Raw genomic sequence first — 24,965 nt, forward strand, 5'->3', positions numbered from 1 at the left:
AAAACACCTCATCGCCACGTTGTTAAAACCACCCCACCGCAACGCTATTAAAAACACCTCACCGCAACGCTATTAAAAACACCTCACCACCATGCTATTAAAAACACCTCACCTCCACGCTATTAAAAACACCTCACGGCCACACTATTAAAAACATCTCCCCTCCACGCTATTAAAAACACCTCACGGCCACACTATTAAAAACATGCCGCCGCCACGCTATTAAAAACATCTCGCCTCCACGCTATTAAAAACACCTCACGGCCACACTATTAAAAACACCTCACAGGCACGCTATTAAAAACACCTCGCCTCCATGCTATTAAAAACACCTCACAGGCACGCTATTAAAAACACCTCACAGGCACGCTATTAAAAACACCTCGCCTCCATGCTATTAAAAACACCTCACAGGCACGCTATTAAAAACATCTCGCCTCCATGCTATTAAAAACACCTCACGGCCACACTATTAAAAACATGCCGCCGCCACGCTGTTAAAAACATCTCACCGCAAAGCTATGAAAACATCTCGCCTCCACGCTATTAAAAACGCCTCACCCCCACGCTATTAAAAACACCTCACTGCCACGCTATTAAAAACACCTCGGCGCCACGCTATTAAAAACATCTCACCTCCACGCTATTAAAAACACCTCGCCTCCACGCTATTAAAAACATGCCTCCTCCACGCTATTAAAAACACCTCGCCTCCACGCTATTAAAAACATCTCGCCTCCACGCTATTAAAAACACCTCACCGCCACGCTATTAAAAACACCTCGCCGCAACGCTATTAAAAACAACTCACCGCAACGCTATTAAAAACACCTCACAGCCACGCTATTAAAAACCCCTCGCCTCCACGCTATTAAAAACATGCCGCCACACTATTAAAAACATCTCCCCTCCACGCTATTAAAAACACCTCACCGCAAAGCTATGAAAAACACCTCACCGCAAAGCTATGAAAAACACCTCACCGCAAAGCTATGAAAAACACCTCACCGCAAAGCTATGAAAAACACCTCAACGCAAAGCTATGAAAAACACCTCACCGCCACACTATTAAAAAACACCTCACCTCCACGCTATTAAAACACCTCACCGCCACGCTATTAAAACACCTCACCGCCACGCTATTAAAAACACTTCACCGCAACGCTATGAAAACACCTCACCTCCACGCTATTAAAAACACCTCACCGCCACGCTATGAAAAACACCTCACCGCAACGCTATGAAAAACACCTCACCGCCACGCTATTAAAAACACCTCACCGCAAAGCTATGAAAAACACCTCACCGCAAAGCTATGAAAAACACCTCACCGCAAAGCTATGAAAAACACCTCACCGCAAAGCTATGAAAAACACCTCACCGCCACACTATTAAAAAACACCTCACCTCCACGCTATTAAAACACCTCACCGCCACGCTATTAAAACACCTCACCGCCACGCTATTAAAACACCTCACCGCCACGCTATTAAAAACACTTCACCGCAACGCTATGAAAAACACCTCACCTCCACGCTATTAAAAACACCTCACCGCCACGCTATGAAAAACACCTCACCGCAACGCTATTAAAAACACCTCACCGCAACGCTATTAAAAACACCTCACCTCCACGCTATTAAAAACACCTCACCTCCACGCTATTAAAAGCACCTCACCACAACACTATTAAATATAGCATCAGAGATGGGGAATCCCCAGCCATTGAAAAATCATTGAAATCAGATAAGCGGTTTTCCATTTATTTCAAAAAACATTTTTTTAAAGATGGCCGTCCCAGTCGGCCATCTTGGATCCGGCCACGCCCAAAATCAATCGGGTTCTTCCTTTTCAGGTGGTACATGTGTGACCCAAATTTCAAGTCAATATGGCGAACAGTTTATGAGTTATCACACTCACAGCTATCAATGTTGACGCCCAGCCAGCCGGCCGGACGGACGGACGGACAGCCGGATGACCTGGGTGACAACAATATCCCCCTTCCGCCACGCGGCAGGGGATAAAAACACCTCACCACCATATAACAGCCATGTTATTAAAAACACCACACCTCCACATTATTCAAAACAACTCCTGCTGTGCAATTCAAAATACCTCACCACGCGTCGCTATAGAGACAGACTTGTTTTAACTGAGCAGAAGTACATGAGTTGCCGTCTTGTCATGACTAACAGAGTACCTGCCTTACGGGCGATCTTATTCCAAGCAAGTAACACATTCTTCTGATGCATAACTTTATTTGGACGGTATATAGGTAACTGACAGCTCCGTAGAGGAAACAAAAATAACCCGGGTTACGTGCATGACGCAAAATCATACCGACTGCTTATAATTCAAAACACCTCACTACATTAGAAAATGTGGGGACAGGAATACTGCACTGTATATGGCGGAGACTTGTAATATCCTCCGTGGAGGTGGGGCGACACGATAAACATTTACATCGAGAATTTGCATCCACCCACCCACCTCCACCCCTCCAAGACCACCGGAAAAGATAAAAACACCCCCCCCTATTCTTTAATTGGGGTTATACTGATCCTCTATAGCATGTCTGGATGTAATTGTCCCAGAACTGTCGGAGGACTAGCACGACAAACAAACACACAAACAAATCCACAAACAAACCCACAAACACAGGTCTATGAATAATTATTGTAAGGATTTCCAGCAAGCAGAACTGAAACATTTATTTCGAAAATGAATTTGTAATATTCATGACATTACATTACATTTTTATAAGCAACTGATGTTGAAGTTTTAAATTAAAAAACATAATGTACATGATATCAGTGTGCTTCTTTGGTTGAATATATATATATATATATATATATATATATATATATATATATATATATATATATATATATATATATATATATGTGAAATATAATGTATATATATATATATATATATATATATATATATATATATATATATATATATATATATATATATATATATATATGTTTTGTAATTTATTTATTTATATATATACCAGCTACCACATTGAGAAATGCATCAAAAACAACACCAGGTCAAAGATCAGTAGAACATTCATTGTAAGAAAGTCTTACACAGAGCATGAGGGTAAATTTTTTTCGTTCTTTGGTACATGAGCATGTTTATTGTTATTCTCCATTTATTGAAGTCCCTTGTGGAAAGAGAACACTCACAAACAGAGGATGTCGCTCATAACCCCCACCTCATCCTGTGTTCACGGGATCGTGCAACTTCTTTGTAATTCTATAATCGAACATTGTGCGATAGATAATCGAGTCTGAGCCTGTTCCAGCAGTCTCACAGAGACCAATGAACTCAGCCTGGTCTGAAAATGTTGGCACAACCATGTACCTCAATTATGGGCAACATCACCAATCGCTGTGGGAAAGGGACAAAGAGGGCCACCCCCCAAAGCAATTTAGCACAATAATGTCCATTGTAAATAAACAATGAAGCATGCTGACCCACCGAGTGAACAGAGGGAGCAAACTTACAGTGGGATATACGGGCCATAAACAACAGCCAAGTTCACCGCGAGTACGCCGAGCGCTCTATTCGAGCTGTTAGTGGCTGCATCTGCAAATTAAAGTTCTGCTTACCTTACAAGCAACAACAAAACAATCTTCCATCGTTTCTCAAGGGGTCTATCATTTCTCAACGTAAATCTGATGAGAATATCATAGGATGTCATGACAGTTTTTTTTGTAAGCGTTGCCGAGGAGAACTCATGATTATATTGTACTGCTTGGGGTGAAGCTGGACTTTCTGGGTTCTATGTGGTACCATGTTGAAATGGTTGCCTAACCTATTGACAGGCAACAAACGGATCTCACTCTTATCAAGGTGCTCCATATTTCGGGAGAGATCGCGGTGCGCGTTGAGGAAAGCCTGGATGGAACTCGACGAGACGTTGAGTGTTTCGCATACGAGCTGGACGCCCGTTTTGTTTTTACCAGCCATGAAACAATGGACTTCCTTTCCTTGTGTCCCTTTCCTTGGAGACAAAGAATACTTGCCAAGGCTTTGCAGTGTCCAGAAAGCTCACAGATATAGCCTAAAATGGCAGCATAATAAAAATGAGACATCGATGTGCAATGATGCTTCATCAGAATCCTGCTCTCAAGGTCACTCAGGGGAAGTCTGATGTGTGTGCATCACATAGGTTTTGAGCAGTAGTTTACCACTAAAATAGTAAAGGATTGTCCCCAAAACAAAATAATGGAAAAAGAAAGGATTTATAACAAAGACCATTCCACAGGAAGGAATTCTGTTGTCGAAAAAGAAATCCCAAAATTGCCACGCGAGGACAATTGCATGATATTTCAAGATGCTTTGTGACCGCCTTGCGGACCTTGTGTATCGTCTGTGTGTAATCCACGTCACGAAAGTACTGTCAAGGTTGCATCGCTCCCTCACATAAAGGGTGTTCCTGCTTCGAGTCCACTTCACCTCCCAACCAGGTGGTCATCTGAGAGAAAGAAACATTGCTGTAGCAGGAGCGTCAGCCATCCCCTGAAAGGGGAACATAGAAGTCGTTACACTTGATTATTTATTGGACTCAACAGCACCAGAAAATTCTTTTGGGGATGTACAAGTAATACATTTGTAATCCGAAAGGACTCACAGAGGACCATTTATAAACTACGCTGTCTGGTGCAATATGATGTACAGACAGGGTGGACCATGAAATGATGACGGTATTCTTTACAATCGTAATTACAAATTCCATAGGCCACCATTGATGTATTTTTACCTCCTTTTGGGCTGCAGCTTAAAGTAGTGTGTCCGACATTTATAAAATAGATACAGCTTGGAAAAATACGTCATTGAGAGAGAACCAGACATCCGTCCGGCAATTTTGGAGGGCAATTATTCAATGTGTGGGCAACAGTACCAGCGAGAGAATAATACGGTTTGCTAGTACAGCAGATGAATCATCAGCGAAGGCATGGATTGACCTGGGAAGTGGCATTTTCGTAATTATGTCAGGCTATCACTCCCTACCTTGTGTAATAACACCATACTGAGTGAGCAGATCATTAGGTTTCCCCGTCATGGTGCAAAACCTACTTTCCGTAGGAGATCCCCATTGTGACCGTGACCTGAGACCATTAGGAACTTGCACTTCTGGGACACTGTGTGCAGGATTTACGTTTTGATTGTTTATGCCATAACATTGGCTGAAACAAGAGACAAAAGCTAATATCGGCTTCTGTTTACCTTGGACTCAACCAACTGCCTCCCTCAGATCACGACTCCGGAGAAGCACCATTCTGATTGTGTATTTCTGTAGCCTTACTTGGACCGCGTCGCGTGATGGAAGACTTTGGAAAGGGGGGAAAAAAACTCTCTTCCTTAGGAGATGCAGGAGATTAGAAATGCAGTAGATCACATCTGTTTGTTTGCACGAGATGCAAGAAAACAGGCCTAAATGCGGCTCCAGAGCGGGGTTTCTGGAATTTCCTCCGTCTACGCCACGGAAGCTCCAGGGGCTTGAAACATGGCTGGAAACTGGCCAAACGAGCTGAATGCATTCTTTTTGTGTCTGTCCCACTATAAAGATATCAAAGGGTGCATACTTTTAAGTCGAGTCTTTGGGGTGTCTACTTGGGAATGAGTTTAAAAGTAAGCGAGATCGATGAAGGATAAACTGATTACTTTTACCTCCTTCAAGTTACCTTATTACCTCCATCACCGAAGGAAGATGGAGGTTTGTTTTCACCCCCCCGCCCCACCCTTTATAGTCTGTCTGTCTGTTTGGTTACCTGTGAGGAAGGATATCTTAAAAAGTTATTCACGGATTCAGACAAAACTTGGTGGAGAGGTTGGGTGTGTGACAAGGACAAAATGATTCGATTTTGGTGAAGATCCAGATACTACAAATTTTTTTTAAGTTTAATTGCTTCTTTACCATTGAGAGATAGGACTAAAAGTGATATACAGTATCGCATGATATATCAAGAAGTTATAGACTGATTCGGATGAAACTTGCAGAACGTGTTGATTGCGTGACAAGGATGAATTGATTCAGTTTTGATGAAGATTCAGATCCAGATCCAGGCTATCAGTGAGATACAAAACATAAAATGTTCAGCCCGGTGGAGGTATGTGCTCTACCGAGTGCCATTCTAGTTTGTTTTATGTTTCCAAGCTGCTGTTAAATCACAATGGTGGTAGCTCCCTATGTTATTGTCAGGTTTTAGTACCAGAGAATGGGTGATTATATAATCGGTGCAGCAATAATGTGTTCTATGTGAACCTTGATATCAAGATTAAAAACAAACTCTGGCTGATGGTTGTTCTGTAGCACCTGACAACTGACCCTCTTACCGACCATGTAAAACTTTTCATGGCTTGGGGGCACACGTATATATGCTGTCTTCTTGACAGTGACGAGCTGAACGATATTTGTGACACTAATCAACAGGAGTGATTGTATATACAAGTAAATATCGTCCGAAGGAAGGAGATTAAGACAAGGCCCAAGCCTTGTCAGTCCCGAGCATCAGGACACCTCTGGTGTCAATCAATTCTCATCTCGATGATTTAGCAAAACATTCACATGTACCTCCGTCAGTCAGGTTGCTAAATGAAGAACCTGGACAGCACTGCTTGGGATCCTGGGATCATGAGTTCAAATCCCACTTGGCTGTTGAATTAATACCAGGTGGGGTTGACTCTGCCTGTCATCCTTCAGAGGTCGGCAAAATGAGTGCCAGCTTGCTGGTATCCTGTGTCGGAGTGGCGACCCATCCAGGATTGTGCCCAATAGCCAAGGAGACTGCTTAGGCAGCATCAACGCTCTGCACAGAGTATGGTCCCCACGGATGGATGGATGACAGCACTGCTTCCTGTCCAATTGTGTGGTCAAGCCTGGATAGAAAGCCATGTTTTTGGCCATTCATCGTTGCTTTTATTTCTCATTTTTATATACCTCGGATCTGGAGCGTCATCCATGGAGTGATCGTACGAGTTCATATGGTTGAGTAGCTGCAGTGTACCCCAGAATGTGCACCGCTTTGGCTCGATGTCAGACACCACGACTTTTGGTTCCAGAGAGCAGTTCCTTAAACTTCTCGAATGGAGACTCAAGGGCATTGGAGGATTTTAATTCACAGGCACAAGCACTCTTGTGAGCTATCAGCTTAAACAGAGCAAAGCCAATCTGCGAAGGAATCGCCGAATGCTGCTTGGATTGAGTCGGTTTGGTGGAAGCGCTGTGTGTTCCATCCCCGACTAATTCACGTGAGAACAGATTTGTTGGCTCTCCAATATTCCGAAAAGTTTCAGGTCCGTGAAGGGCCTGTTGTTCGCGGAAGCTATGGAAATGTAGTTTCTCCAGTGCAGTGTCATGCACAATAAACTGATTATATAAGGAAAATAACAAATCAAAGCCCTCGATTATTCCGGGAGAGCTCCTGGAAAACAGAAGTCAGAGTATACTTTGTCAGAGACCTTCAGCAGGCAGTTTTGTACAAGATGAACTGTATTAGAAATATTGAAAATAATAAAGCATCTCTGGTGGAAAATTCACTCGGATAAAAAGAGGAAATGACTTCGAAGGAAAAAATGAGTGTTGGTAGCGGAAAATTTTAGGATGGAGACCGGTTTTCAGCACCTGGATTTCATTCTTGTGCTTCAATCAAGCCTGTTGGATATTCCGGCTTACCGAGTAAAAAAAAAGGATGGATTGGGGCCAAAGTATAAAGGTGACGTCTGCACAGCCTCACTAAGTTCCATTTACACTCTGATCCACTCACTATTCCAGCTGGCAACCTCACTCAAATGGATAATGGCAAACCTGCTCTCAATTCCCTTTTATATTTACACCGTGGCCCACAACACTCGATGATTCAACCTTAAGAGGTTCCTTAAACACAAGCTCTAAACGGGCAAGGGAAGAGCCAACATGTTTTGATGGAGCGTTTGCATATCATCATGTTACGTAGAACAGCAAGCCGATGTTGAGCAGAACGATTGCGGTATTGGTGTACTCTGCAAATGCGGTGTCTCCGTAGATTGCGACAGGGATATCCAGTATGGATGGCTTGGTTAGCGGTACACAATGGCCCATTCTTTTAGAAATGCATCTAACAACTTTTCAGCATATAAAACATAACGGTATCCACATAGCTCTTTTGTGTAAGCATAAATGCCGTTCGCTTCCTTGTATATAAAGCCATAATTATTCGGCAGAAACTGCATGATAAACGAGAAGGACATTCAGTGGAGCGCATACCTCCATCAAGCTGAAGAGCTTACTTTTTGTATCCCACCGATAGGCCGGATCTGGATTCGGACCTGAACCAAAATCTACCCAACTCATCCACCAAGTTTTGTCATAACCCGTCCACAATGTTTTGAGATATTGTGCGATGTATCATTTTCGGCCCCAAATCTCAATTGTGAAAAATCACTTTGAAGATTTTTTTTTTTAATAACTCTCAGATCTGGATCTATATCCAGATCTTCACCAAAATAGAACCAATTTGTCCTCGTCACATTACCCAGCCAGTCCACCAAGTTTCGTCCAAATCAGTCCATAACTTTTTGAGATATTGTGCTCACAGACAGACAGACAGACAAACCGGTGGTGGAGGTGAAAACATAACCTCCGTCAACCCGTGGTGGTGGAGGTAATTATTCTCATGAAATATCAATTTCAACAGTATATCGTGGTTTAAAAAAAGAAAGAATCTGAAAGATCTTGAGGGGAAATCCAACAAGTCGACTGGCCTTGAGTGAAAACAGAAACAGGACAAGTCAGCAACAGAAGGTGTGGCAATATATATCTGCTGAATACTTGGCACCATGACTGTTGGACACCTTTGCTGTCATAAGATTTCTACGACAAGTCATTTATCTATAGCTTGTTAAATCATGGACGGGACAACCTGCAGCGCTTTAATCCACTGATAATGGGAAATTGAAGAAAGTTTTACCAACAGTAATTACTCTATGCTGGACTTGCATTCCAGGTGCAGCTCCAGCGACGTGCAAAGTGCTGTCGGAAAGCAAGCCCATAAATGTGTCAAACAGAAGCGCGTGCCACCCAGAGTGGAGGCCTCGAACTTATATTCTGCATGACGTTGCCTTTTATATTTATCTGTGACGTCAAACACGGTCACACATTGGCTTGACAGAGGACTGCCAAGTATAGGGACATGGGATATTCGAAGCAGGAAAGAAAACGGGAGGGAGGCAACTGGGAAAAAATGTCTCAGGAACCTTCCTTGGAAGGTCAGAGGACAGGAAGCAGATATGGCGACGCCGCTTCAGACATTCAATGTAGTCAGACACGTTTAAGGGTTCATTTGGAGTCGAGCAAGCTCAACTTTGCACGAAGACAGGAAATCTGCAACAGAAATATCAAAGGAAAGGTTCATGTGTAGCAGGAAGCAGGGACTGTGTGGCATCAATAATTGGTGTTCGATGATGACATAACTCTGAGAAGTAGAGGTTCATGATAATTCACGGGTCATTTAATTTTAATCTAACCTACCTTTGAGTGTACCTTAATTGTGAAAACCCTATCGTAGCGGTCCATCTGGCTGCAAACACTTTGCTCCGTTCTGTTGTTACGTGGATATGAATAGTCCAGGATCCATTTCGCTGGGGGCTACACAAGAGTGGAGGTCACCCAAGGGTGCCCAAGGCCTTGCAGCAGTTGGACGGCAATCAATAAGAATAGCGGCCACTCGCATACTCTTCTGGGGATCTTTAAACCTTTACCTCGCATGAAATCATCATTTACGGAGGTCGTCCCAGCAGTTACGGCACTGCATATCAAACACACGAGGCAATGCTCAAAACTTAATTTCGTTGCACATTATTTGACCGAGTTTTTCCACATTGACGGTGCACATTTAGTCAGCCGGCTTCTTCATGCCAGCCTCTTGGCTGTCATGAAGTAGCTGAGATGTTCTCAGTACATTTGACGTGACTGTGTTGACCTCATCGAGTGATTGCGCAAAATGTCTTTCCATTGACAAAAAGGACAATTTCTTACTTCTATTCGGGACTCAGCAGTTACACAAGAACAATGATGGATGTAGAATGCCATTACGCCATATTACTTGACCACTTGTGAATTAACGATGCACAATAAGCGATAAATGTTTCTGCTAAACACCATCCTCCATGATAATGTTCATGCAAAACACATCGTCCATGTCGCAGTCCTGAGAGTGGGAAGAGAGGTTTTTGGCAAACCTTGAGACCACATTCAAGACCATTTGACCTTCCACATGTTCCACACCATGAACGACACTGTCCCAGAGGAAGGTGAATCCAGAGTCCAGTTGTGGACTCTGATCATAACTTTTCAGGAGGAAGGAGTCTGTGCCTGCGTCAATATAATCTGTTGAACTGATGAAAAAGGATTGTGTGAAATAATTTGCCATTAATGAAAGCTTTAACATTTTTTGTTGTTGTTGTGAGATGCAGTCGGTGGTGGTGGTGGTGGTGGGGTCGGGGTGGTAGGTAGGAGAGGAAACCAGTCGTAGGGTTTGTCTCATTATACAGGCTGTTTCAAAAGAAACAGTGCAGTGAAAACTTCCCAAACAGATGAAATTTTAAGATTAATATTTTAATTAAGATTAATTTAAAAGTTAAATTTTAAATTAATTTTAACATTAACAAACACATGAAACATAAGTATTTCGCTTAGTGCACTGTTACCTTTTTCAAACACCCTGGGATAGGTTGCTTGCTTTGCTCTGCAATAAGTTGCTCCAAATCGTGAAGAAGACTCTGCAACCTTTTAATAGGAGGATCAATTCTAACTCGTTAACTTGTGAACTGGTTCAGCACGTTCTGCGAAATGAGGTTGTCGATAAGTTTCATGTGAGTGAACCAGCTGTAATTTTGTTTGGTCCATGACACTTTCATGGTCGAGGTTTTGTTTTCACCCCTGTTTGTTTGTCTATTTGTTTGTCTGTCTGTGAGCAGGATATCTCAAAAAGTTATGGAGAGATTCGAAAGAAACTTGGTGGACAGGTTGGGTGTGTGACCACGACGAATTGATTCGATTTTGGTGAAGATCCGAATTCGGATCTGGATATGAGAATTATTTAATTTTTTAACGCGATTCTTCACCATTGAGAGATAGGGACAAAATTATACAACACGGTATCTAAAAAAGTTGTGGACGGATTCGGATGAAACTTGGTAGACAGGTTGGGTGTGTGACCACGATGAATTGATTCCATTTTGGTGAAGATCCGAATTCGGATCTGGATATGAGAATTATTTAATTTTAAAAGTGATTCTTCACCATTGAGAGATGGGGACAAAAATGATATACAACACGATATCTAAAAAAGTTGTGGACGGATTCAGATGAAACTTGGTGGACAGGTTTGGTGTGTGACCACAATGAATTGATCCGATTTTGGATCTGGATATGAGAATTATTTAATTTTAAAGTGATTCTTCACCATTGAGAGATCGGGCGAAAAATGATATACAATACAATATCTAAAAAAGTTTCAGACGGATTCGGATGACTCTTGGTGGACAGGTTGGGTGTGTGACCACGATGAATTGATTCGATTTTGGTGAAGATCCGAATTCGGATCTGGATATGAGAATTATTTAATTTTTAAAGTGATTCTTCACCATTGAGAGATGGGGACAAAATGATATACAACATATCTCAAAAAGTTGTGGACAGATTCGGATGAAACTTGGTGGACAGGTTTGGTGTGTGACCACGATGAATTGATCCGATTTTGGATCTGGATATGAGAATTATTTAATTTTTAAAGTGATTCTTCACCATTGAGAGATAGGGCCAAAATGATATACAATACGATATCTCAAAAAGTTATGGACGGATTCAGATGAAACTTGGTGGACAGGTTGGGTGTGTGACCACGATGAATTGATCCGATTTTGGAACTGGATATGAGAATTATTTAATTTTTAAAGTGATTCTTCACCATTGAGAGATAGGGCCAAAATGATATACAATACGATATCTCAAAAAGTTATGGACGGATTCAGATGAAACTTGGTGGACATGTTGGGTGTGTGACCACGATTAATTGATTCGATTTTGGTGAAGATCCGAATTCGGATCTGGATATGAGAATTATTTAATTTTTAACGTGATTCTTCACCATTGAGAGATAGGGACAAAATGATATAACACGGTATCTAAAAAAAGTTGTGGACGGATTCGGATGAAACTTGGTAGACAGGTTGGGTGTGTGAGCACGATGAATTGATTCCATTTTGGTGAAGATCCGAATTCGGATCTGGATATGAGAATTATTTAATTTTTAAAGTGATTCTTCACCATTGAGAGATGGGGACAAAATGATATACAATACAATATCTAAAAAAGTTGTGGACGGATTCAGATGAAACTTGGTGGACAGGTTTGGTGTGTGACCACAATGAATTGATCCGATTTTGGATCTGGATATGAGAATTATTTAATTTTAAAGTGATTCTTCACCATTGAGAGATCGGGCGAAAAATGATATACAATACAATATCTAAAAAAGTTTCAGACGGATTTGGATGACTCTTGGTGGACAGGTTGGGTGTGTGACTACGATGAATTGATTCGATTTTGGTGAAAATCCGAATTCGGATCTGGATATGAGAATTATTTAATTGTTAAAGTGATTCTTCACCATTGAAATCGGGCCAAAAACGATATACTGCTGTATAACACGATATTTTAAAAATTTATCGGGCCCGATATGTTCTCGAGGAAGAGGCATTACGTGGCGGAGGTGTGCGCCCGACCGAGCGCCCTTCTAGTTGTTCATGGATTTATGCTCATGTTATATACACTGTAGCAATGAGAACATTTTTTAACTCAATTCCAAAAGGAATGCCATCATGGCGAGGGAGTGCCGTGGGTATGTGTTCCGTCCATCCATACCATATTCTACAGGGATGGCAGGATAGCTTGGAAGTATTTCTCGACCCAGCTACAAATTGTCATTCTGGTGTTTCAATGTGCATGCCACTCACCTGAAGGACATCACCTGTCTCTTGATATTGTTCGTCGGTGAATATTAAAGATCCCATATGAAGAGGCCAACCATCATGGGCACCCTGAACAAATTACAAATCTCTGCCAAAACTGTTGGTAAGGATTCCCCCCCCCCACCCCTCCCCTCCCTCCGACACCACTGAGTTACACTGATGGATATCTCAGTGTGGTTACTGCACGGGCAGCAGTTCCTACATTTTAAATAAATCCTGTCTTCCAGGTGTTCACACGTCACGTGTTAAACGGCCATCATCATACGAAGGGTAATCATGATTATTACAATATCCCTACAGATTACCCATGTTGGGAGGTTCATCCAATGAACTATATGAGCTCGAGGCCCGATACGGTGACCCTTTTTGACAGGTCACACCAGGGAAGATTGAAAAATAGACCGTGATCTCACAAAAGCTGAAATAACAACGCAATCCATCGAGTACCCATAGGTACCGTTAACCATTCATCGTTATTAATTGCTGTAACTTTTGTAACTCTTCAAATTGCCAACAGACCTGAAGACCGATGTCCCGAGAGGCTTTGCACAATGCTTCCAGCCAGGCTGTAAATGTGTTTCTCACTGATTCATGACATGCGTAGTCCCAATGAGAACGTCGGAATTTGTTTGAAAGTGATCTCAGAACTGGCCGGCCCTGCGGACGCAGTCACTGCACCGTCGGACGTGGACCCGGAGCTCTGGGGAAATATCTCGGTGATTGTTGGGTCGGAGGATTTCGAACGTACAAGTACATAGGAGTACATGGGTGGGCACGAAGGCAGTTCAGAGGGACCAGCTCGTTTCTATCGACTCGGATGACATCACATCATGATATGACGTAACAATTTTCAGTCAATCCTTAAAGTCTAGACATGGAGTCAAAATATCCGAATAAGATGATAATGAACTAAAGAAAGCACGTTAATCTTATCTGAAAAGGGAAGCTGCAGTCCTAGAGGAGAGGGAGAGGCAGGAGTGGGTTTCGTGGGTGGGGGGGACATGATAGTTTTGGAATTCAAATCCAAACAGAGAAATAATCATAAATGGAAAATGTCAGACCATCTCGAGCTTCCGTCTGTTTCAGACATTGGATATCATCCATTTTGATGCGGGCCGTGAACTGCTGCCGCTCTCGCTACCTGTTATATCCTCATGGGCTGTACAGGTATATCAAGACAGTGTTGCTTGCATCCTGTGTCAGTGTGTGTGTGATCACCACTCCATTTTACCCTGGGATGCCTGTCGTGTGTTTGACGGTGTACCGCGGTCACACATTTGCAACCAAAGTGAAAACTGACCGTGGACCTCATGACATGGTCACGCCTCCAACCCCCTGGCTTCTGGGTTTCCATCTGAAACCCGAACCCTTGTGGTTTTATCGCGCCCTGGAAACGATTTCTCCAGTGCCCTATCCCGTCTTCGGAAGCACAAATGATACGGGGAATCGAATCGACGACCACGTTTTCTCTTACGGCCATTGCAAGCTTTGGTGGCCAAACGGCAGGGAAAGACCTTCGGTATGCCTCAGTACATGTCAATCCGATGTGCCAACATCGCAGGACTCACCATAAAAAATTCATGAACCACCATTGTGGGTCCAACAGCACCGGTTATAGACTAGGGTGGGTTATATTAATTATTTCGTCTGCAACCTGTGGCTGTTGGTTGCATTACTGCTGAGAGCACAGCTGAGCCACTGATGCAGTGACCCCTGTTTCCAGTGGCTGATGCTCATTTTGCCGACCTTGGAAGGATGACAGGCTGAGTCAACCCACCTGGTGTCATTTAATGGACAGACAGGAGCTCAAACTCAAGACCCTAAGATCTGAAGCCAGCCAACCACGTTGACCATGAAGCCAACACCAGGCTCAGGTGGGATCTATAATCAGGCAGTTTAATCACGAGTGCCTTTGGTGAAGGCCTCACCTGGAGGACAGGCACCTATAATATAAGCTTGCCATGCAGACCAAGGGATCTTCAACTGCCAACTAATCGAATTGCTTTTGGAACACCATTCGTTTCCCCATATTTAATGCAGTGCCCCCTACCAAACGGCAGTCTTTTGTGTGTGGGGGGAGGGGGTTAGATTTGATTCCGCCGGAATCCAACCTCGCACCTGAATTCAGAGGTAAGTAATAGGTGTTTGAAAGGCAGGTGTACATCATGAAGGAATACATTCATGTTGCTTGGGAAACATTATATGGGAAGGTTTGTTGTGCCGAAGTGGCCCGAAAACGTGAACACAAGGTTGTAGAGCTCACAATGCACTTCATTGTGTACATGAGACGAACAAGACGAGAGGTCGCCGCGTTTTTCAACAAGAGCTGCGGAGAACAATCGCAAAACGGACGTTTCAAATGCGACGGCCATTTTCGCGCCAAAAATCCCCTGCGCGTCGCCAACACGTGTGTGCCGCCCTGGCAGCCGTGCCAGAGACATTCCACTGCCTGAGAACTCTCGTCAGAGAGGAAACGGAGCTCCGAACCCGCTCGGCGCATTCCTGGGGCTCGACATGCCCGGTTCCCATCCCCAGCGACGTTTTTCATGCTCCGCTCCCGTTGCACTTCCTTCGCTTACCGCCTGAGCCACGTGGCCACGTGTTGGAAAATGGTCCACCTTCATGGGCCTGGACGTGTTAGCAATGAGATTCGTGCGTGGACGCGGCTTCACAAAGTACAGGTTCCAACGTACGAGCATTTCCCGCTGATTTTATCTCTGTCCAGTGACGGTCGGCTACACAACGTGGTTTGTATAATCCCCCTTTCCCTTGTTCTATCGTGACCATCACTTGCACGAATGTACGAGCACCACCCACTGATTAGGGACTCATAATTGCACTGTGACTTGGAGATTAAATAAACAAGATAAAAATAATAACGAGACCACTTATACGAGGGTATATACATAAACACACACACACATATATATATATATATATATATATATATATATATATATATATATATATATTTATACATATGTATATATGTTTATAAATATATATATATATATAAATAAATAATTAAGTATAAAATAAATATATATTTAAAAATAAATAAACATATAAATATATATATATATATATATATATAAATTAATAAATAAATATATAATGACGATTCAGCACACACACACACACACACACACACACACACACACACACACACACACACACACACACACACACACACACACAGCCATTCAAATTCACATCCAATTTCATTCACACCCCGACGATCTTCCACACCAGGCATGACATTCAGTCCATGGAAGTGACAGCATGAGACCCATGTGTGCCCTGTAAAGAGTGTACAGAACAATGTAATCGCAAACCATCGATGAAATATGAAGGATCCTGAAATTAAACACTCACATGGTCCTTTGGCGACCACTCATCGAACCCACTTGTTCGCGCGCGCACACACACACACACACACACACACACACACACACACACACACACACACACACACACACACACACACACACACACACACACACACACACACACACACACACACACACACACACACACACACACACACACACACACACACAAGCCCTTATTGTGGGAGCACAGCTCAGGACATATACTCCAGACCCCGTGGAGCACGCGTACCTTGTGGTGCGAGGAGGTCTCTGTGAGTCCGACAGCGGAGCGGCAGAACAGTTGTGTTCTGGGGAGGGGGTTGAGAGGACGGCCTGTGCGGATTGCGGGGAGTTGGGGGGGTTGGGGAGGAGGGGGAGGGGGGGAGTGGAAAGAACAGATGAAGAGAGAGAGAGGTTCAGCCTTGGAAAATGGCATGGGCATCAAAGGGAAGAGACATAACACGTACAATCAAAGTACACACAAACATGCTGCGGTTCACAATTTCGACAACTCAAAACATTGTCTTCCTCGGATTCCTTTTCAAACAAACTTTACAAAACCGATTCATTTCCAGTTGGAGGATGTCAGCTCCAAGCTGACAACACGTGGCGGTTATAGACTAGGAAGACTCAAAATACCAGATACAACTCCACCCGTAGGTTGTGTATATTGTTCTTCCAAATAGACCCAAGAATCTCGACAACATCGACCAGTGAGTGCACGGTATTTAATACACGGCTCCCAAAGATACGAGGTGCTCCATGATGCAGCACCAGCAGATCTCCCTGCCTCAGGAACACACCAAAGACTGCACAGCACAGGAAAAAGTACCACTTAGGAGTGCTGTGCATCAATTATGGTACCTATCATTTATACTGACGTCATTACATCAATAAAGTGAATCTCGTGAAATGTCAAATGAAAAGATGGACAAGTTCTCCACAGATATTCGAATGTTTATCAAATGTATGAACATTATCCACTTCACATTGGGGTCTTGGTTAATGGACTCCCAGTCAGCACGCTGACGATGCCAGGCTGTGAATTTTCCCTTCATCATTCACTCCCATTTTCACACAATATCAATATATTGTTACGAATCTGCGCCCGCCGGCGTTCGGACAGCCGCTTTTTAGCCGAATCGCGGCCGTACGCCCACCGGACGAACAATTCAGTCGCGACTTTCCGAAACAACGCCGAAAACCAGTCAACGGTGTGCTCCAAGCGCACACCACGGCCTAGTCAATATTCTACCCGCACGCGACAGGGTCAATCGCCGAATTGTCGATATACCTAATTATTCGCGCGGGCAGCCTACCGAGAGACCGCACCTCAGCTAGAGAACATTGTACTTTACGGTACTTCTACATATCGACGGTCCCCTGTGCCAGTGCGCATGCGCAGCCTGAGCCGGAGCCAGGGATGTTGTGGGTGTTTCAACCTGTTCAATACTTGTTTGATTATTGTCGTTCCACGCTAATAAAGTGGTCGAACAAATTGAACTCTGTTCTTATTTATAATCGTACAAGAAATCGAACACGGTGTCTGCATATTTGACAAAACTAAGCCAACATGCATCGCCACGGACTGGTCGAAGGAGGGAATCGGATTCTGGTTGCTTCAAAAGCACTGCCGATGCGTGCCAGTTAGACCATTCTGCTGCACTGATGGATGGAAAATAACCCTGGTCGGCAGCAGATTTACACATGCGGCAGAATCCAGATACGCGCCCATAGAGGGCGAGGCTCTCGCAGTCGCGGACGCCTTGGACAAGGCACGCTACTTCGTACTGGGCTGCGAGAACCTGATCGTTGCGGTAGACCACAAACCACTGCTGAAACTACTTTCGGACAGAGCACTTGACGACATACCCAACCCCCGCCTCAGGAACCTCAAGGAGAAGACCCTGCGTTATCGCTTCCGCATCATACAAATCCCGGGCATGAAGAACAAGGCGGCAGATGCCATGTCGCGCAGGCCGGTTGGCATCACGCGACCTCCACTCATGAACCTTCCAGATGACAATGCCACCATAGCGACCCACCTCCAACCAAGCACGCACACCGACGTCCTGTCCCTCCTACGCCAAACTGAGCCAGAGTATGACGACGACGTCGAGGAGGACAACCTGGCATGGTGTGCCGCGGGCCTCGAATCATTGTGATCAGTAACATGGGATCGCGTCAGGGAAGCCACCAGCAGCGATGGCGATATGCACATATTGGAGGGAATGACAATGAACGGCATCCCCGACTCAAAAATCGAGATGCCAGAGACAATTCGCGACTATCACCAGTACCGCGAGAACATTACATCGACAGATGGAGTGATCCTATACAAGGACCGAGTAGTCATACCACCCTCACTCCGCGGCGATGTGCTGAGCGCCCTACACGCTGCCCACCAGGGCGTATCAATGATGACCGCCCGCGCAGAATCCTCTATGTTCTGGCCAGGCATGTCGGCCGACATCAGCGCCACTCGGAAAAACTGCGACACTGCCACCGGATGGCACCATCACAGCCTGGAGCGCTACCAACTCCACCTATTCCGGTCGTTTACCCCTTTCAGGCAGTGTGCTCGGACTTCTTTGTACACAGGGGTGCACACTACCTTGTGACGGTGGACAGATACTCGAACTGGCCGATCATCTCAAAGTCGACGGGTGGCGCCGCCGGACTCATAAACCACTTACGTCGCGCCTTCGTGACGTACGGGACACCAGAAGAGCTCGCGTCGGATGGGGGACCGGAGTTCACCTCCACCGAGACCAGGTCATTCCTGCACAGATGGGGCGTACACCACCGCTTGTCATCGGTGGCCTTCCCTCACAGCAACTGTCGCGCGGAGATTGGAGTTAAGACAATGAAACGACTTATCACGGACAACACCAGCCCACAGGGAGAACTTGACACTGACGCAGTGCAGAGAGCGATACTACAATATCGTAACACGCCTGACCCTGACACAAAGATCTCCCCGGCAATGTGTGTCTTCGGCCGCCCGATACGCGATTTCATCCCAATTATCCCGGGGAAGTACAGACCGCACGACACTTGGCATGAGACCCTGAAAGCGAGGGAGGAGGCCCTCCGCAACGTCATATCCGCACAGCCGACACCTGGGCAGAACACACCAGACGCCTTCCGCCACTTGCTGTAGGGGACCTAGTCCGCGTACAGAACCAGACAGGATTCCACCCAAAAAAATGGGACAAGACAGGCAGTATCGTGGAGGCACGCCAACACGACCAATACGTGATCAAGATCGACGGCTCGGGCAGAGTCACACTTCGGAACAGGAAATTCCTGCGCAAGTTTAGCCCAGTTCGCAATGACCAGCTGCCACCCCGGTCTATCTATGATGATCTAGCAACCCACATCACTGTACCTGCACCCGTTGTAACACCACAACTGCCTGACCTCAACAGCGAACCCGTGACATCTGCGATGCCAACGGGGCCCACGCCGGCACTGACGTCAGTATGCACACCCCGGCGCAAGACGACACCCGTTTCAGACACGCCAGCAGCACCAGGACGAGGAACACCGAGGCGCGCGATCCTTCAGACGCCACCATCGGCCCCTGAAACCCCGAGAGCCCCATCCCCACTGGGGCCCGATGTGACACCACCAGCACCAGCAATAGGTCAACGCCGATCCACCAGAGCGACCAGCGTGCCTGCCTGGCACAAGGACTACTCCATGGAATAGTCACACGATGGGCGATATAAACTTTTGTTCATTCATTAAACTTAATATTTTCTCAGCCTTTATCTATTAACATAATAAAGACTCGGAGGGAGATAGAGAACATTGTACTTTACGGTAATTCTACATATCGACGGTCCCCTGTGCCAGTGCGCATGCGCAGCCTGAGCCGGAGCCAGGGATGTTGTGGGTGTTTCAACCTGTTCAATACTTGTTTGATTATTGTCGTTCCACGCTAATAAAGTGGTCGAACAAATTGAACTCTGTTCTTATTTATCAGCGAGGTCTGCTCGGACACGAACCGCTTAAGCGGTTCGTTCCGTTCCGGGATAACCGAGCGGGGTATTATCGCGAGACCTCGCTGGACCCGATTCTTTTAATCGGCTATCAAAAAGCCCGCTACCATTCCGAAATGCAATATGGCGTTTCAACGGGGAAAATGACACGACGAACAGGTTCACATTCAAATAAGCACATTTATTATTTTATACGTACACAAACAATCATGCAATGAATTGGTGAAACACGCATGCAGTTGATTTGTGATGAATGCGGTACGAGACCAAGACACGAGCAAGGCGAAGCGCTACAACCGTCTATAATTAATCATGTACAGTCACTTAACAGTTTCTCAACTTAACGGGACACGGCGCCACAACTTCCACACAAATAAAAGCAAGGAAAAGACCCCCTCAAAGACAAGGAGGTCAGACTGGACCCCTTAGGGTCTTTATGTCCAAGGAGCTTGGTTGACCGAAGGAACACCAAGAGGCCGCCGCAGGTTACCTCCACCCTCGTGGTGACTTGCTTGGGCGTCCCTCTTGGACCCTCTCCAGATCCTCACCGACTGCGGGGACCCCAGACTCCAGGCTCCAGCGCGGCTGCCCACATCTCCACACTCTCACACGAGCCCAGACCTCCTCCGACTGACTTCCACTCGCTTCCCGACGACCTCCATTCGATATCTATCTCTATCTCTATCTCTATCTCTATCTCTCTCTCTCTCTCTCTCTCTCCACTTGCTTCTCCTCGACGACCACAGCGAGACACTTCTCCTTTGCTGCGTTCAGCGCTCGCTTTTATTTCCACGGCCCTCGCCCCCTCCCTTCCAGCACACGTGCGAGGCTTCCAGAAACAGCGTTTTCCTTGCCGAATCGGGGCCTTTCCTTTATGTCTTCATTGCTTTCGTCTTTTCCGCACGTGTTTGTCGTTGGGGGGAGGGGTGAGGCCGTCGTCCGTTCTCCCCCGATGAATGCCAGGCTTCTCGCAACCGTGCTGAGGTGGAAATGCGGTGGTGGTGTGGTTGGCGTTATGGTGGTGTGGCTGGCGTTTTGTGGTGGTCTTGGTGGTGTGGCTGGCGTTCGTGGTGGCCATGAGGGTGGTGTGGTTGGCGTTTGTGGTGGTCGTGAGGGTGGTGTGGTTGGGCGGTGGTGGTTAAGGCGGTTGTTGTGAAGGTGGCTGTTCGTTGTCTGTGGGGATGTTGGCGGTGGTTGTGGTGATCGCGGTTGGTGGCGCTTTGTGGTGGTAGTAATGGCGGTTGGTCCAAAATAACGATAGTAAAAGAAAAACGGCTAACTCAAAGATTCACAGCCCGGTTACACGAATAAATCCCATTAGACAACGGTGGGGAAATCTATCTGAACACGAACTTATCGGCATAACTGATCGAAGGACCTATATGGTGTCTGCGAATTTCCACAGCCGTAACAATATATAAAATATATATATATATATATATATATATATATATATATATATATATATATATATATATATCCTGTCTGTCTGTCTGTCTGTCTGTCTGTCTGTCTGTCTGTCTGTCTGTCTGTCTGTCTGTCTGTCTGTCTGTCTGTCTGTCTGTCTGTCTGTCTGTCTGTCTGTCTGTCTGTCTGTCTCTCCAGAACGTTCATTTCTTTGCTTATATATATATATATATATATATATATATATATATATATATATATATATATATATATATATATATATATATATATATATATATATATATATATATATATATATATATATATATATATATATATATATATATATATATATATATATATATATATATACATATATACACACACACACACATGGTAAAGCATTTATATCTGACACATTTGCAATCTTTTTAGCAGGAAGCAGTCTTGGTATAACCAATTATTAACCTCAGCCATCTTCGAAGATGGATGGAGGTTACTGTTTTCACCCCTTTCTGTTTGTTTGTTTGTTTGTTTGTTTGTTTGTTTGTGAACAGTATTACGGAAAAACTCCTCGACGGTTTTTGACAAAACTTGGTGGGGGGAGTTAGGTATGGTCCAAGGATCATGCCATTAAATTTTGGACTTGGTCCCCCCCCCAAAAAAACATTTTTTTTTTGCATTTCTACATGTTTTAAGTGATTTCCAACCCCCCCCAAAAATTGTTACCCCCCCCCAAAAAATAGAATTTTTTTTTGCATTCCTACATGTTTTAAGTGATTTCCAACCCCCCCTCACCCCCCAAAAAATTGTTACCCCCCCCAAAAAAAGTTAGAGAAATTTTTTTTTTGCATTTCTACATGTTTTAAGTTATTTTCAACCCCCCCCAAAAAAAAATTGTTAGAGAAAAATGTTTTTTTTGCATTTCTCGATGTTTTGTGTTTTCCAACCCCCCCAAAAAAATTGTTACCCCCCCCCCCGAAAAAAGTGAAAAATTTTTTTTGCATTTCCACATGTTTTAAGTGATTTCCAAACCCCCCACCAAAAAAAAATGTTAGAGAAAAGATTTTTTTGCAACTTTTTTCAACAAAATTTCTATTTCTTTTTTTTTGCATTTCCACATGTTTTAAGTGATTTCCAACCCCCCCCCCCCAAAAAAAAAATTGTTAGAGAAAAAAAAATTTTGCAAATTTTTTTTCAACAAAATTTTGAATTTTTTTTTTTGCATTTCTACATGTTATAAGTGATTTCCAACAAAAAAAACATGCCAAAATTATAATTGCGGCTGATTTTCGAACTTCAGGTGGATATACCCACGTAAAATCAATTTCTGTCTCAAGGAATCTAGTTATGACGAATGAATTGAGAATGTAAAAGTTAAAAGTAAAAGGGAAAGTTGCAAACTATAACTCTGAGCACTGTTGATGTTAAATTGAATGAATAGGATATCAGGTTCACTTGAGTGACCTTGCAGTATTGGCGGCGGAGGTTTTGCACTCTACCGAGTGCTCCCCCTCGAGTTGTTTTTGCATTTCAACGTTTTAAGTGATTTCCAAACAAAAAAAAAAAATTTGTTAGAGAAAAATAAAAATAAAAAAATAAAAAAAAACTTAGAAAATTTTGCAACCTTTTTTCAAAAAAATTTCGATTTTATTTGAAAAATATTTGAATTTTTTTTTACATTTCTACATGTTTTAAGTGATTTCCAACCCCCCCCCAAAAAAAATTTGTTAGAGAAAAAAAAACCCCAGAAATTTTGCAACTTTTTTTTCAAAAAAATTTCGATTTTTTTTTTTTTGGCATTTCTACATGCGCGTCGATCTAGTTTTGTTTTTTCAATCGTGGTTCAGTAGAGTCTGATCCGTTTTGACCTACAATGAATAGGATATCAGGTTCACTTAAGTGACCCAGCAGTATTGGCGGTGGAGGTTTTGCACTCTACCGAGTGCTCCCCCTCTAGTTTTCATTGTTTTGCAGATAATACTGTAAAAAAAATTTAACGATGGAGCACTTTAAATGCAATGAGCATTTTTGTTTTCATTTTTTAATGTTTTTTTTAAATGCAATGAGCATGCCAATTTCACAAACAAGGTCATCATGACAGATGAGTCACACTTTGATTTGGCAGATTTAACCCCACCAGATTTCTTCCTATGGGGATTTCTGAAGGGCAAAGTTTATAAGGAAGATCCAACATCGATCAATGAATTGAAGACAAACATCACTGCAACTATCTGCTCTGTTGATCAAGAGACATTGATTGCGGTAATGAATAATATGATGATCCGCTGTCGTGAATGCACAAATTCGAAAGTGGCCCGTTTGTCTGATGTAATTTTTAAGAAATAAAGAATCGAAATTGATTTTTAAAACTTGAAGGATGTGCCTATGTTGTATAGAAATTTTATTTTACTTGGTTTAGAAACAAAAAACCTATAAGGATAATAAAATCGTCAGATATAAAAGCTCCACTACACTCTGTGTACGTACACACACACACACACACACACACACACACACACACACACACACACACACACACACACACACACACACACACACGTCAAAATTTGCTAATGCGTTACATTGCCTTCATGGAATTCGGTACGTTATAATTTTGCCTCTTTTTTTGGATACCTTTGCCCAGGGTCGAATATTCTATTCCTACTACGTAGTTACATATCGTAGCACACGTCCATAATAAAGTGCGCAGCATCGAAATTCATCGTTTGTCCGATTTTACAGATCTTGTTCCGAAAAACGTTGATTCCGATGCATTAGTTTTGTGACGTCCGCGTAGAACGCATTTGCATACCCCTAGTAGCCGTACTCGCATACGCCTATTGGAATATTAATCGCCTTTCCACCAGAGAATATGTTCAGAATCCTTTGTTCTGCAACACGTTTCGCCGGAAAGATCGACGAATTGCTCGTACGGAGCGATGTTTCCTTGGTTCACGTGCGTAATATGTGTCCGTCAAAGTTTCACGGGGGAGCATAAATGATAAGCTTTACTATTTAGCTGCATTGCAATAAAGATATCAATTATATGTATTGCATCGTAATTGTAGTATACCGATCTGCATGAATCGCCTCTATTGATGGCCAATCGTGCAAAACAACGCCCGACGAAACTGATGATGCAGGTCTG

The 24,965-nt window shown here is 43.8% G+C and overlaps 1 protein-coding gene across 1 annotated transcript in view; it reads right to left on the minus strand.

Moving 5' to 3' along the window:
* Positions 1 to 24,965, minus strand: part of LOC147014801 (uncharacterized) — a 41,653-nt gene that overhangs the window by 6,421 nt on the left and 10,267 nt on the right. The window contains exons 2-4 of the mRNA XM_085853083.1: positions 17,040 to 17,209; positions 16,651 to 16,733; positions 9,253 to 9,379 (exon numbers count right to left, since the gene is read on the minus strand). Coding sequence (XP_085709209.1) covers positions 9,335 to 9,379; positions 16,651 to 16,733; positions 17,040 to 17,209 — 298 coding nt within the window. The 3' untranslated portion in view covers positions 9,253 to 9,334. The remainder of the gene's footprint in view (positions 1 to 9,252; positions 9,380 to 16,650; positions 16,734 to 17,039; positions 17,210 to 24,965) is intronic.

Source organism: Eptatretus burgeri, chromosome 13 (genome assembly GCF_056783735.1).
Source record: "Eptatretus burgeri isolate ZD-2024b chromosome 13, Ebu_testis_v1, whole genome shotgun sequence".
Classification (NCBI taxonomy): domain Eukaryota; kingdom Metazoa; phylum Chordata; class Myxini; order Myxiniformes; family Myxinidae; genus Eptatretus; species Eptatretus burgeri.